The sequence below is a fragment of the Vespa crabro genome, chromosome 13, assembly GCF_910589235.1.
Source record: "Vespa crabro chromosome 13, iyVesCrab1.2, whole genome shotgun sequence".
NCBI lineage: Eukaryota > Metazoa > Arthropoda > Insecta > Hymenoptera > Vespidae > Vespa > Vespa crabro.
In genome coordinates this window covers 6,305,474-6,322,052 of record NC_060967.1, presented here as the reverse complement: position 1 = coordinate 6,322,052, position 16,579 = coordinate 6,305,474, and the positions used below count along the sequence as shown (strand labels likewise).

Genomic DNA, 16,579 nt, shown 5'->3' with positions numbered 1-16,579 from the left:
CAACGTCTCTATCAATAGCCCGTTATTCTTGATCTTCCGCACGTTCCGTATTCCCATACCTTCTTCGCGCGGAATAACCATTTTCTTCAGAGCCTCTTTTAAGTCCTCGCTACTTTTCAGGCTCTCGTTTTTACAGGGAAATATTGTTAAAAGATTCCTCGGTTTCATTATGCTGGCCGTTGCAACATTTTTGACCTTGACACCCACTCTTTCCCCGTAGGTTAACAGCTTCTTCGGCGGAAATGGTTTCCTGGATGATCTTTTGCACCGTTTTCGCTATCCTCTTGGTGTTTTCCACCGTGTCCGTCTGAATGCATTCGATTTTACCCTCCAGTCTTCCGTTCGCTATCAAAGCCTCGTTGACGAGCTCTTTCAGCTCCGTTGCTGTGACACGAATTTTCCTCTTTAGCGAGTTCTCCTACTCAGCTTTCGTAACTAAGTTCAGCATTCTATCGAATGCTGCCCGAAACTTCTCTTTTAGGCTTATTAAGCTTCTCTCCTCGTCTTCCACGGCAGATTCCTCGACCTGCGCGTTTCTTGGCGCCTTTCTCTTCTTCTTGAGAGCCACCGGTGTGGGTATTATCTCGATTTCTTTGGGTGGGTATTTTCTGCGCTTTCCTCTTTTTTCTTTCTTCTTCCTCCGTTTCACCAAGGAGAAACTGCCTCTTTCTTCCACCGTCGACATCTGATCGTCGGTGGCGTCCATTACGCGAGACAGATTCCTCGCACACTCATTGTTCTCCACTGAAATCGTTACAATTTTTTTTCGTTACAATCGTTACAATGTTTTATAATTTAAACTAATAGAATGAACCTTTCGCAAAATCGCTCTCTAACGCTCGTTGCTTCACAGCACGTCACTTCTCGTCTCACTTCGCGCACTCACTGTACCGCTCGGGTAGCGCAGGTAGCTGGAAGCAAAGAAAGATCCGATGTTGTTGACCGTATGACGTTCGGCAAATAACTATGATATCGAGACAGTGCTTTTGTATAGGAGTGAATGAGGAAAAGAGAATAAAAATATGATTGGAGACTTACCAAACGCCAATAAAAATTGAATCGGCCGCCGTGAAATCTCATCGAGCTGTCGTCCGCTGTTGCTTCACTGCTGTCGTTCGCGATGCTGATTTGGAAATGTATTTTTTCTCGTTTTGACGCATGCTACTGTCGCGTAAAGATTTTATAGCGTAATACTTCTCGTTGAATACCTTATAATGTATGGCACACGTGTGATTATGAGAACGTACAGTGTAGTAATGTCCCGTTGTACTATGCATAAATATATTTGTACTACGCACTGCTTTGAAATCGACGAATTTTGAGAAAAAAAATTGCTTTTAAAATACTCGATATAGTCACGATATCTCCCGTTTGTTTCACCACATTCTCGCTCGCGAACGATTATCTATAGTGCGTGCGAGAATGAAAACTGTTTATTGTTGTTTGTCACGATTTTTTTTCACTAATATTTATCAATATCCAGCTCGAAGGACCATGTCCCATGTGTGGATAATAGTCACGTGAAATAAATAACACACGAAGCTTAACACTTTTTTATTGATTAAAAATAATAATTTTAATCGAAGTACATTCACAAAGAATTACATACTATACGAGTTTGGAGAGACAAAGCGTGAGCTCACTTCTTTTATCGATTTCTTTTATGTTAACGTTTTTTCTTAAAAGTAACATTTCACGCATATCTTTCTTATAAGCTATTACACCAATGTTAACTAAACTATTTACATCACACACACACACACACACACTTTCCAATGCTCCCATAGCTGCAACTGTAGTTAAACAATACTGCCAGTGCCACTCCTATGGAATTTTGATCATCTAATCATTCCATATCCCATTACAGGCTGATACATTGGTATCTTATACCATGTATGCAAGGATACAATAGCAAATAGGTAAGTATCTTGGATCTCTTTATTTCACGCAATTGTCGTTTGGTCTATCTCAAATTTCTGTGTCCACTTTGAGAGTTAGTCTCATCTTTGATAAAATATCACTTAGGCCTTGTTGAAATTTTGTCTTTAATGTCTACAAGTTCGTAGGTGTGGCTATTAAATTGAATTTCACTGAAGCTTTCACACAGAAGCACTTGAACTTTCTGCAGTTCTAATCTTTTTCTTTTGCAAACTCAATACTTTTAGGTTATTGATATCCTTAATGTTACCCTTATGTACCAGTTGTTATTAATGGTATATTCATATTACTATACGTTCCTATTCGAATAGGCTAAACATAAGATAAGTTTTCGGACTTTTTGAGGCCACAGACAATATAACACGTAAACCCACCGTATCCACTACATGGGTCCAATCTAACTTTGATGTCTTCAAAAAATTTGGGTTCCGCTTTATGTGGTTGATATATTTTGTAGCCGTCTTTGCAGACATACGCACCTGTATCTGTCATCGGCAAAGTTCTGGTTATAGCCTATTTGCCAAACGGTCAGTGACTTGCCTTGCGCGTATTATCTGAAACACGTCTATTGTATTCTATAGTAGAACCTTGGAACCACTCACCCATTCCCAATTGGGCTGGCCATTTGCATGCTTGGGGCATCATATCCCAATGACTCCTTGAAGCGGCCAAAACCACCAGAGTCCTCCATTATCGAGGTCATCGCTTCTCCATCCATCAAGTCCAGCCCTTCCCTCAATTCGCAGCACCACAGTCGAATTCCAGTCATCTATTAGCCAGACTGGGCTTGGAATCCTCCAATGATCGATTCCCTTATCAGAATCTGTGTACAGAATCGGGATGGGGGTGAGAATTTCAAGAACTGTCTTGTCGTGCGATGCTGCTGCTGTTGGTGACATTTAAGATAGTACGAATTAATAGTTGATAAGGAAAAATTTGACAAAGAGAAATGGATGTCTCGCGTAGTGGGAAGCAGGTATGTAGGAAGCAGTCTAGAAAGAAAATAAAATTCCAGCTGATTAATTGCATACACTGTGGGAAAATTTTTCATCCAAGCTGCCACAAACTCTATAAAGGTTACGAATTCCAAAAGTACTAGTACTTAAGGAAAAGCAGGGATAGATAAAGAATGGAGAATGTTGATTACAAAGGAGATACATATAGATGATTCTGGAATGGAGATTGAATAGTTGATTAGAAAATTTAGGCAGGAGATTATTAAGAAAAATGAAATAAAGAGCACGTAGGATCATAAAAATAGTTTGTTAGCTTATTTTATTGTATGTATTCTTGTACTTAAGTTTTCTTTAAAGGCAAAGTTTTTGAGAGCCGTGAATTATAAACTTAGAATAGGATTGTAAATGCACCCTGAACGAACGTTTACCAGATGTCAATCAATAAATAGTTATAGAAATATTCTTTAAGATAAATTTAGAGATAGTGGGTAAATGCTTAGAGTGATTGTTGCGTGGGAACCTAGACTTAAGAATGTTGTGCGCAGTATTTTGTACGTCGGCATAGTATTAGGAGTATGTAAGTGTATGACTGAGTGGCCCAAGTAGTAAGTAAGATACCTAATTGTAAGTGACAGAAGGAACAATCCAAGACTGGAATCAAAGTAGACATCTGTTTTATTCATTTGTTCGTTTTACTTGAAATAAATAACCGACACTTATAATATTTCCTTGGCCTGTGATGTTTTTTTATAGATAATATTAACGTCATATATCTATCCTAGTATCCATTATATCTTTTGATACTACAGAGCATAATTTACAGATATTGTCAAAGACGAGTTGAAGAGCTTTAAGAAAGAAATGAAAGAAGAAAGAAGAAAATGTGGAATACGATGTCAGGCAAAGTTGCCCAGCGCAGTTACTGTGATGTGACAAAAGAAAGGAAAAAAGGAAATATTATTATAATAAAGCCAAAGGAATAACGGGAGAGTGAGAAGACAAAAAAAGATAAAGACTAAAATTAATATCAAAAGTATAAGTGTATCAAAGTTGAGAAAAGGAGGAAAATGGGCACCCATTTTAGCTTGTAAAAGTGAGCAAGAATTAAAACAATTAAAATCAAGTGGTGTAAATAAATAGGGAGTAAAGGGAGTATCAAATTATAGAGCCAAAAGGTATTCACACTAAATAGGAAATTATCAATTCGAAAGAAAAGAAAATGGAATGTGAAAAGGAGCAGATAATAGAAATGATAATAAAACTAATCATTTGGACAAAACAAGAAAAGGATTTCATATGTAAATTTTGAAAAAAATTACTAGAAAAGAGAATGAAGACAGTAGTATGGTTTAAATGATGGTACACTGATAGTTGAGATGGATGATGCAATGCATGCGACGATGTTGAAGAATAGGAAAATTGGATGAAGGAAATGTTATGTTGCTGATTATATAAACGTAAAGATATGTTTTAAATGTTGGGGTTTTTATCATTCTGGGAAAAATTGTACACAACCAGTAATATGTTTGAAATGTGCTGATGATCGTAAGAACAGTAACTGAAAGCTAAGAAAGAGAAGTGTGTGAACTGTTTATACAAGAATAAAATCTATAATTTGAAGATAAATGAGGAGCATAATGTTCTGGATGTCCAACATTCATGAGAGCGATAGAGGAAGAGAAGAGGAAAGCCAGCTGGGAAGATATGAAATAGCGATTACAGAAAAGAGAGTTAATATTATATACAAATGTACAAAGTTTGTTAGCGCATAAATTCGAGATACAACATCAGATTATGAAGAAACTGATTCCTACATTCAGATAGTAGTATCTGAAACTGAAGATAGTGAAGTGAATATGCGAGAAATTATAATGTGATTAGATGCAATTCTGAAAATAGTAATAAAAGTAGCAATATCATATGTAAGAAACGATATTAAATATGAAATATTAGTGACGAAAAAATATTGTTGGTGTGTTGCGATAGGAATAAAAGAAAAATTGTATAAAGGAACAATAATGGTAGTCATTTATATCATTTACCGAGTCCATCATACGGTGATTTTGTGAGCTTTTTGATATAGTAAAGGAATTCGCAATGTATAGTATTGAAGAAATAGTATAATGTATAGAAGAATGTACATGCAAAGAAGAATGTATAGTATTGGGAAATTTTAATATAGACTTTATGATAGACTCGTTCTATACAAAGAAATTGTAAACGATGATATTAAGTTTAGGTGTGAAGCAGTATATTAATAAACCGACAAGGATGACAAAGTATAGTTAAACAATTATAGATCTATTTTTTGCTATTAATAAACTGCAAGTACAAGTAGTTTATCATGAATGAAGTAGCAGATCGTGCGTGGCTAAAATCTGATTTATATACGAATAAAGCTGAAAATAATTATAGATAATTTATTGCTAGAAACTATAGTAAATTTAGTGCAGATAAATTTGTTAGCTTGGTAAAAAACAGAATAGGGCAAGGTCAAGATATAATGCAATAAACAGCAAAGCTAAGAAATTTGCTGATGACATAATAGAGGCATTGAACATCATTGCACCTAAGAAAAAGTTTAGAATTCCAAAAGTATGGAAAGGGAAACAATGATTTTCAGATGATACCAGAGTAACGGTAAATATAAAAATGGATGAAGTGTATAATACGGCAATATACGAGGATATGTAATAGCATTGGTTGCAGTACAAAACGGAAAGAAATATAGTGATTAAATTAATCAGGGAAAAGAAGATGAAATATTATTAAAATATGATAGATAAAAATCCTGCGAAATAATTTTTATGGATATTAAGAATGCGTCCGAAATAAAAAATAAAACAAGATTAATAGAAAAATACTTATTGATTCCTAAGCTTTTATTGTTACATTGCTTAATCCACATATCAAGATGTTTAACGCATTTACTGAATCCCATGTCATTAGCCCAATTGATTTGAATACTGCATTTACAGTATCATTCAATCCTGCTCAAAAATAGGAAATAGTATAGAATTATATCTAATTATTCGTTTAATTATCCATGATTATTGTACTTGTGTAATAGTGACAAAATACTTGTAATAATAAATATTTAAATTAGAAAAGAAGATGAGTAATATATGCATATAAAAAAATAAACGGAAAATATACCTAAACGAATAAGATAGTACTCTGTTAGATCCTTATTGTCGGTGATTTTGAAATCTAATGTTCACAGTCATTAATTATTAACCTTTTCATAACATAACAATTATTTTGCGATTACATATTACATAGATTACTATTAATTTAACTATAAACTATTGTCGATGTTTCGGATACTTATTAACAGGCATAGTCTATTTAAAAATCGATTTCTTTTGCCTATAAACATATTCGTAGCGATATCTAGATACGAAACTCATCGAACTATAATCTAACAAAATTTGCAAAAATGTCCATTAATAATATGATTATTTGATTGGTGGAAACAGTAAGCATCATACTCTTATATTTTAGGATATTTTGAAGCTAAGTTGATTTTCTGTCGATCTATCATAAGGTTATACAATGTTGATGGATTAACCTTGTGACGTTCCAGCTGTCAAATATTAACATATTTTCAAAAAAAATAGTACAATTTAAAGGATATTGTAAATATATATATATATATATATATATATATATATATATATATATATATATATATGTATATATATGTATGTATATATATATATTACGTACATAACCTTCAGGTAAAATGAAATATTGGATATACTTATCTCTTTTTAAATTATTTCAAGATATCAACGATTAACATGTTATTAATTAATTATTTGTGTATTTAGTTTCAGTTATACATAATGAAAATACAGAAGACGAAGAAAGGAATAAAAAAATTCAACTATATCTGCTAGAAAAAGGAAAAAAGGATGAATATTTCGAACAAAAAAATTTGGAAGACGTTGGTTAATAGTAAGGAGGATGACGATTAACGGAATCATATATATTTATATATATATATATGATTCTAAAGTCCATGCTTTTAATAATTAAGAAATAATAAGGTTTAAAAAGCCGATGATATTGAAAGCAGTGATAGTGATATGAGTCAAAAAGAATATGAGTCAAATCATGAATGAAAAAGCTAAAGGAAACGTATCTAGAATTTTATTTGTATTTGAAAGAAAATGATCAAATTCTATTAGATATCTGTTTATCTGATTTATCCGATAATGCTTTCATATATTTTTAATTATCAAAATAACTATGTATTGTCAATATATTATAGTGTATTTATAATCTTATTTGTTTAGAACATTGCACTCGAAATTTCTTATGCTGTGTAGCAAACCGTATCGAAAACGCAAGATGAAAATGCTACAAAATTTAAAGTAGAAGGAAATGTAAGTAGGCATTATCAAGTAATATATCTAATTAATGTACTTGTGATTAGGAAAATTAGCACCTTAATTATAACAATTTCAGTATTTCATTGAGTCATTCAATTGTGCATATTGCATTTATCTTATATATTGCATTCAGACATTTTAAAAAATTGAGTACTAATACATATTTTGCAGCACAAATGCAAAAGATTTATCAAAATGAAAGATTCATTAAAATCATATTTAACTGATTTAATTGGTATCATTCTAATATTGATAACATAAATAATAATGTGCAACAATGTTTGTATTAAAATAACAATATTTTTTATAGATCTTATAAAATGTTTCATCAGCTAACATGCAAACGATACTTTTAAAACATTTACATGAAATGTTTTCTCATTAAAGAAACCATTATTGAGAGTCTTATTAAAATTTTGGTCAACTGATGAAGAAACTGTTCGAGTTGTTGCATTTTTATATACATTACGTATTGCAGCTATTCATAGGGTATCTTTACTTGAAATATTATTAAAGGTAAAGTTATATTTTTCTGTTTATGTCAGAATAGTCGTCACAATCATATAAATGACTAAATTCTAATTATGTCTTTTAGTCGATCTCCTACGTCAAGTATGTAAAAAATTCCAAATATGTATCGCCGAATACTTCGCCAGAAATAAATTTTATGAGGCATTCTTTAACAGAGATTTATTTTGACTTTGCATACAGTCATGCCTTTTTATATATCAGACAGCTTGCTATTCATTTAAGGAATGCAATAATTTTCAGGCAGTATATAATTGGAAGCATATAAATTTATTATTCTTCTGATCCAAGTCAATAACACTCTCAAAAAAACAACTAATGTTACACTCTTTGTTATATCCTTTAGTACAGGTATGTTGGCGATCATATTAATTGCATATAAATTATTTAGTTAAGTAGATGGTAATTATTAATTTGCGTATTACCAGATTATTATTGGAAGAATTAAAGTAATACCGAGTCAACAATTTATGTTTCCATTGTTTGCAAACATTATCTAATATTTCTAAGGAAACAAATACTTTCACATCTATTTTACCATTTCTATTTGGGATATAGTAATTAATTAATACGTATAACAAAAGTATCTACGTTTTTAAATATTTCAAAAAATATATATTTTAATATTGACTTCAGATATTATCATCTTATGATTTTAATAAAAAGCATAAAGCTGTACCAATGAAATCAATATCTGTAATTTGTATATTAAAAATATCTAAAGATAGTATAATTGATGGTCTCTACCGATTAATATTAGAAATAGCAGCAAAGGATGGCCATTTAATGTTTCCCCCATTTTTTATGTTCCTTGTATAATATAAGTAAGTATAACATGTTATATCCTATTATTTCCTACAGATGATAATATGTTGTCCAATTTATAAATATATATTTTACAGTTGAAAGTATTTTTCAATAACTGTCATGTCGCAAATTATTGTAAGAAAGTAAAGTAATTAATAGAAAAAAAGAAAAAATAGAAAATTCGAAACATATAGAAAGTGAAAGAGCTAAGGATATATTCGATTTGAAGAATATGGGAGAAATCGAAAATTGAGTTAAATAGAATGAGAATTCAGAGTACAGCTTCAGTGAAATTTTATAATTCCTGGATTAAAATTCATCAAGCTCAGAAACTTAAACATGTAACGGAAAATGGTGAAATTAGTGAATAAAATTTAGCACGTTTAAGGGAACCAAAGAGGAAGAAGTTAGATAAAAAAGATATAGTGATTTTGAGTTACAAGTAAAAGGTATAGAATAAGAGAAAGTACAGAATATATCTCTAAAGAGATCTAATAAAAATCAAAGATAAAAGTGATAAATCAGAAAGTATCTGAAATAGACGACGTACAGAAAATACAGATATTGTTACGAATGTTAATAACGATGACTGGTAACGAAATGTTGCAATATGTAGAATAAGTGTAATATTCTGATAACAATTTCAATAACTTTGTCATCATAAAGAAAACAAAAATCTAACCTGAAATATACTTGATACAAGTATCAAATATTTTGATTGAATTGCTTGGTTATTTGCAGATTTTTAGGAATCATAAAGAGGATTTTGCTGATAAGGTTATTAATCGCATGGACAATAGCGATCTCGACGTTTAATGCGGTAATGATTTTAGGTAATGAGTAGAGCATTCATTCAAACTAGAAATACGATTGCATCCTAGGAATTTATATTTTCCATTTCAAAATAATCTAAAAGCAATATAAACAATAACAAATTCAAATGTTTTATAAGGTAATTAAATTATTATAATATTATAAAATTTCAAGTTAGTTTTAATAATAGTATCTAGAATTTTGTAATGAACATCGTACAATTAACATATTCTTGTAATAGTTAATAATATTAATAGGAGAAATATCTTAAATATATGCATTAGAGGTTGGAAACTATGAAACGGGCGTTTTTGTTCAGTTATTTATTTTCATTCAAAGCCCGTTTCATAGTTTCCAACCTAATATTCAGAATGTAACATTTTGATTTTGCAAATGAAATTTGCCAAGCACTATAATGTTTTCGCAACTACAGGAGTTCCTCTCCGGAACAATTTAAAAGCGATTCCTTGTCGCTATATCAAAAAGTTAGATAAAATCGTGTTAAGTGGTTTTAATTATTAAGATAACTTAGGCAGCTCCCAGCGGAAGTTCATCACTCAATGAGGGGGGGATGCGGTATTGCAGGATGCAGAACACTGTTATCGCTGTAATGCGTTGCAGAAGCTTTAGCCCTGTTTTAAACTATCATCAACTTTGCTTCGGTGTCAACCATCTATACTTTCATTTTATTGAAAAATTCAAACAACGTCAAAAGTACTTGTTCGTTAATAATCCAAAGTAATAATCGGTTTTTTTTTATTCCTATTCATTTTTTCACAGTAAACTATATTCTGTCGTTTGAAAATTAACGCATATGTTCGACTAAACCTAGTATTGATATTTTCAAAAGTAACATGGGCGGAGAAAACGAAAAATATTCAACTACACATTATTTGAAAATCGCAAGACCTATTTCGTCCATAATATTTGTAGATTTTGTCCATAAATATACATCTGTACAGGAGTTATAATAAAAATATAAATAATGTGTCTGCATATGTGTATAATATCTGGATAAATGTTAAATGATAAAGAAATTTTCGACTTATATGAGTATTTAATTTAATTTTACAGTACTCTTTCCTGTTGTCTCCTTAATATAATGTTACTTCCGTTATATTAGCAATCTTTAGAGTTTGTTGTGTCACGTTGTTATCCTACGACGTTTACGAATGAACAACTTTCGTATTATGGATATTACAATTTATAACCTAGAAACTTTAGAAGTACAGGAACACTCGAGCACACAAGCAGTAAGGATAGTTAATCGATAATTTTTTGTCGCCTTATTTCTCCCCTAAGAAAAAAGAACCAATCTTATTGCGATAATATATTCAGGATTATTATTCAGGTTTTTTGTAGATAAACTAGCGACAGCCAAGTTAGTTACCGATATCAGAGCGTTACGATTTCTTTCGATGGTAGTGGCAACACTGCACGCTGGTAATTAATATAACTGATTCCATCTTGAATTTCGTTAAATAATTAAATTCAAATAATAAAGTTTTAGATACAAGGTATGCTTTTATTTATATAATTATTTTCTTTAATACATATATACGCACACACACGTACACATGTGTGTAGAAGCGTGTGCATTAGAAGCATGTAGAAGCGTACGTTTAGAATCTCAGTGGCTGTGAAATTATTATATGGTAATAGCAAATAAAAAATATTTTGCGAACGATTGTAAATTTCATCGAAATATCGGATTCAATATATTATTCAAACGCATAAGTTGTACGTTTCTTTCTATATATTGGGAAATATTTGTGTCGGGGTTATGCGGAAAGTTCGTGCCGATTTTTGATAGATGGCGTAAGGACGAAATCGGCACGAACTTTACCAGCCATCCAATAAAATTGTTATATATATATATATATGTCCCTTTAGTAATTAAAAATATTGCAGAAGAACGTTATTAACGTGTACTTTGTATTAAAATATGTCTCGATAAATATTTTTATTTTTATTTTTAGTTGAAGTGTTTTATTAGAAGTTTCTATGTTACAAAGATACAGTAAAACTGTAGTATCAAACAAAATAATTGATCTTTGAAATTTTATCCAATATTCTAATATGGCTCTGGTTCGTGAATTCAAAATATCATTGGAACCTGCAAATACTAATGGAGACTTTAAGGACCTATCCAGAGTAAGTAATATTTAACAGTATAGTGGAGTTTTATTGCTTATGGCTTTAAAGTATTCTCCATCTTTTCTTTTTTCATTATTCTTATCTTTCTATTGCGCAAACATAGAATAAGCTTTTGCCATTATCCCATGCATCTCTGTTCTGAATTAATTCCTTTACATAATATATTTATATATAGTAATTGTCCAAAACTATTCATTTTCTTCATTGCAATTGATATTTTGCAAATTAATGAACAGTTGATTTTATGTTCATATCAACGTGATATCTTTATTTCTAACAGCATCGAAGTTTCTAGTTAATATAGGAGAAAATAATACGTAATATTTACATTGCAAGCAATAATTTGGTTCCCAATAAAATTTTAGATCTTAAATTAATTTAATTGTACTTTTTTAGTTTAGCGCAGAAGAGAACTTGACAAAACAAGAGCCACATGATAGAAATGATGCAAAGTCATATGATACTTGCATGCCAACCATGAAAAAATCTGAAGACATTAACTCGATTAATATAACTGAGGATAATATCGGTGCGAAAGAAAATATTTGTCCTCAGACTGAGAACCTCTGTAATGTAACGACTAATTCAACCGAAAGAACGTATTCTTCGATGGATCATGCGAAAACCGGAAATATAAAGCGTATTCGTCAAGAAAATGATTTCATTGTAATCGATGAAGACAATGAAAACGAAAAAACATTAACAAAGCGTAATGATATTAAAAGATCCAATAAAGAACAACGAAGAGATATGCGAAAAACAAGGGAAAAGAAGATTGTTGCTTATTGCAATATATGTTTTTTGCCTTACGACAATTTGAATCAGCTTAAACGGCATAAAAATTTTTATGCCAGGCAAAATAATTATTCTTGTTCTAGTTGCTTCTCGAATTCTTGCTCTCATATTAAACTAAAGATTGATAAAAAAAACGTCCTGAAATCTTCTAAATATTGCTGTCATTTTTGCAAACGAATGTTTCGAAGGAAAATAATCTTACAAAGTCATTTATTTCACGTTCATGGAAAGGAAATAAGAGTAAACGTTGTAAACGATTCATTTTCAATAAATCATTCAACTGTTTCATATTCTGGTACATCAAGGAAGAGAAAAATGCGGCAGAAGACAATGGTGGAATACATTGTACATCATAAGAAAGTAGATGCAAAGGATTCATCTGAAAATTTAAACAACTCGAACGTTAATAGCGCTTTACGTATAACTGAACAAGGGAATGAATGGATGGATGAGGAAGCGGGCAAATCGTCGACGGACAAATTAGGTGCCGGTATACCTCAAACGAGTCAGAAGTCGAATGAAAATAGAATGAAACAACAGTCATTTGTTAAAGTGCACGTCGATTTGACCACGGTGAAGGCTCTTTTAGGAGTTTCTTACATGTCTAATGACGACAACCTTGACCTTGAAAAATCTTTCCTGTATAGTAGTAATATTAATAGTAAGCGTTACGCATTGCGATCTTTAAATAATTCTATAAAAGTAAATAAGCGTTACGCATTGCGATCTTTAAATAATTCTATTAAAGTAAATAATAGTGAGGCAACCACGATCGTACGTAAAAATGATCAAAGCGATAATAAAGTTAGGAAACTTTTAAGTATGTGTAAAAAATGTAGCATTTCGTTGATAAGATGCGATGATAAATTGTCCACCAGATCGATTTCGAATTCTTCAATAGTTGCCACGTCTTCTCCTAGAGTTTTACAACCAATTAATGATATATTTCGTAAATGTGAATTATTGGAAAGGAAAAGTGATAGTAACGCGTCACCTTCCAAAAATCATTTTTTACGAAGTAATAATTCTAAAGATTTCATTAAGAACGATTCTTCTGTAAGATCTGTGCCGGTAAAAATTAAAAAACGAATTACTAACAGTAAACCAAGCTTATCTGTCACCTTAAATTCTAAGCGTTTTGATCGATGTCGAACGTTGCCCAAAAAAGTCAAGTTTGATCTAAGAAAGAACGAATTGTTAGGAAAAGGAAATATTACGAATCCCGAAAACTCATCGTCTGAGAAGAAATCGGATTCTACAGGATGTCAAAATAAACAGTCTGCGAATGCTGTTGCTAGATTGAAGGAAGTAAAAGTATCTTTGGTGAAGTTGCCAGAAATAAAAAAGGAATTGATTATGCCGGGAATCAATGATAATGCGCCGGCCAGTATCAGCGATTTTCCTTGTACAATTTGTGATATGTTATTGACCACAAAAAGACGTTTGAAGAAACACATGAAGGAATGTCATACGGCATACATATCAAGCATATGCCGAGCACGATATGCTTCGAAACGTCTTTTATTGAAACATTACTTACGAGAACACGACATGAGGTTATGCAAATGTTGCATTTGTTATCAATTCTTCAATAGCCGATTATCATTGAAACAACATTTGCTTCTGCATTGTATTAGGATAACGTTATCGAAAAACGATCGTCCTCTTTCCAGTAAAGATATGAAATGTCATTCCGATGTAAAGGGAAACAAGTGCAAGAGATCTGCGTTAAATATCTTGCTACGATCACAATCGACGGAACATCAAAACGATCGAAACGGAAGAGAAACGGAACATCAAGAGATTGATGATAATAATCGAGAAAATCCAAAGGAAAATTTATATGTTAGTACTATCGAGAATCTGACAAATCAAGTTAACGAAAGGAAAGAAAAGGATGTCGGTGTTCCTGGAAAAATAAATGATCGGCAAGAAGATCAGACAGTCTTCGTTGACTTAACAAACCCATTGGAATGTAATAATACGGAAGATTCTCCTTCTAAAAATAATGATTTGATAGATGAACCAATACCGGATACTCCGGCGTATACTGCCGGCGAATTTACCATTTCTAATACTAACGAGGATGAGCAAATTGATTTCATTTTGCATGGAAATGCGATAGAATTGGGTGATAGTTGTAATAATGAGTCTATACCGGAAATAGATGCTACAGTAAATAAGAAGAAATATCCATGTTCGATTTGTGAGACACAGTTTCAAAAACCAGAAAATTTGTTCCAACACCTACGCACCTATGATCTCTCCTTCAATAATTTCTGCGAAATATGTGGACTATTCTTTTCAAGTAAAAAGATATTGAAGACTCACAATAATACTGCTCACAATTTTGCCATATGCAGTTTGTACACCTTGCATTGTCAATTCTGTAATCAAGGCTTTCGTACTGAAAATAATCTTCGAATACACGAATTTCATTATCATGCAAGTGCAATAACTGTAAACAACATAAGATTGACGGAGTTCTTGAAAGGTCTCAACGGTCCATCTACTAGTACTAGTCCATCTTTAGCAAAGGTTTGCAATATTTGTGGCCTATATTTTAATACCTATAAACGTTATCAGTTGCACTCTATGTATTTTTATAAAGGTCTTATATTCCAATGTACATTTTGTGGTAATATATTCCACGGATTGAACATGATACATCGTCATAACAAAATGTTCCATTATCCTAGAAATAGTTCAACGTCTTATAAATATAAATGTTCGATTTGTTGCGAAGGTTTTGCTATTGAATCATCATTTCTTGCACATAAATTGCATGTGCATTCGAATAGAGAACATATAGAATCATCGATTTCGAATATCTCACCGTTTTCTATACGTTATAATAAAATGTGTAAGTCCTACGTATGTTCCAAATGTAATATTGAATTCTATAGCGTAGTCGAACTTTTAATACACATTGAATATTATTCTAATCGTGGCAATCATATGTGCTTAAAATGCCCTAGAAAATGTTGTACGTTGCCAATACTAAGCGAACACATTAATTTAACTCATAACGATAATAAATTTATGTTCGGACATAAGTGTGGTATTTGTGGCGAAATTTTATTGTCTGATATTTCGTTCTTGTTTCATAAAAATCACCTCCACAGTGATGACGTGGAAAATCAGCAAGTCGTTTCCTCCTCTTATAAATCTTAGAATGCAGACTTAAATATTAATGAAATCATTGATAACGATAAGTTCGTTGTTGATAAAGGACCAATAAAATTGTACACGGGTCTACTTCCTCTTTCATTAATTTGGTAAGATGTTGTATTTCGTGTCCGATATGTACTATCAAATTTGCAAAAGGACTACATTTAAAGAAACATTTAGCCGAATATATTTAGATTTCGAGGATTATCTCTGTAATAAGTGTCAAAGACCATTCGTTAATTCTGACCTTTTAAAGAAGCACGTAGAAAATCATTTGCCACCGGGCATGCCACTTATCAAATATTATTATTACCATTTGTAACGAAAATTGTAAATCTTCTGTCGTTCTCGAATCTCATATTGCCCATTTACATGGCCGTGGGCAAATTTAAAGATATTCCGTCATAGTCAGCTTAACATTACTGTTTTACTTAATGATAATATATAATTTCTATAATTCTAATGAAATTATGAATTCAATGCAAGAATTTATTATTTTTTTTTTCTTTTTCTCCTTTTTATCGTTTTCACGTGAACACTTCGTTTTAAAAATATTGCTCATAATATATTTTTACTTATATTTGAATAGACTCTATTAAGTATACCTCCGTTTTTAATATTGTTATATATACGTTATGTCATTTTATATGTAATTTAGATAATGTTTTTGTAATGTTTTATATCGAATTACGTTTGTCAAATAAATAAACGTATTTTACTTGATGCTTTGTTATATGTGTCAGATGTAAATTTATTATCGACTTTGAAAGTACGTATTCATTTAATATTTGAAATATATCTTTTACTATTTAAAGTGAAAATATATATTTATTCTTATTCACATCACTTTTTTCTTGTTTGTTGCTTTCATATCGTAGACCATGGAAATCTTGTTTTACTTCAAGCAAAATGCATCGAAAACTATGTTTATCTGAGTTTTGATCGATATCAGTGCAGAAACTTCCCTCGAATTACAATGCTTGCATTAGTGGGAATAGGAGAGAGGTAGGTATCGAT

General features: G+C 31.4%; 1 protein-coding gene, 1 long non-coding RNA gene and 1 pseudogene across 4 annotated transcripts; 2 read left to right on the top strand and 1 right to left on the bottom strand.

Moving 5' to 3' along the window:
- Positions 1–613: 613 nt before the first annotated feature.
- Positions 614–6,248, bottom strand: LOC124428677. The gene is made up of 4 exons (XR_006943254.1): positions 6,051–6,248; positions 1,039–2,761; positions 815–911; positions 614–744 (listed from the first exon to the last, which is right to left on the bottom strand). It is a non-coding gene; the product is annotated as an uncharacterized LOC124428677 (long non-coding RNA).
- A 617-nt stretch (positions 6,249–6,865) lies between these two features.
- LOC124428746 lies at positions 6,866–9,336 on the top strand (annotated as a pseudogene).
- A 2,030-nt stretch (positions 9,337–11,366) lies between these two features.
- Positions 11,367–16,514, top strand: LOC124428748. Of its 3 annotated transcripts, XM_046973188.1 has the most exons (3): positions 11,367–11,593; positions 11,993–14,929; positions 16,441–16,514. In XM_046973188.1, exons 1-3 carry the CDS (start codon positions 11,519–11,521, stop codon positions 16,495–16,497), a joined length of 3,069 nt encoding a protein of 1,022 aa, XP_046829144.1. In that variant the 5' UTR covers positions 11,367–11,518; the 3' UTR covers positions 16,498–16,514. The 3 variants fall into 3 exon arrangements, with proteins under 3 accessions (XP_046829144.1, XP_046829142.1, XP_046829143.1); XM_046973186.1 differs by lacking the exon at positions 16,441–16,514 and having other exon boundaries at positions 11,993–15,880; XM_046973187.1 differs by lacking the exons at positions 11,367–11,593; positions 16,441–16,514 and adding an exon at positions 11,823–11,913 and having other exon boundaries at positions 11,993–15,880.
- Positions 16,515–16,579: the final 65 nt, after the last annotated feature.

Excerpts from the sequence above, each read along its gene's own strand:
- LOC124428748 (XM_046973186.1), top strand. The coding sequence starts at position 11,519 with ATGGCTCTGGTTCGTGAATTCAAAATATCATTGGAACCTGCAAATACT. Across the intron at positions 11,594-11,992 it reads ACTTTAAGGACCTATCCAGA|TTTAGCGCAGAAGAGAACTT; the intron begins GTAAGTAATATT and ends GTACTTTTTTAG.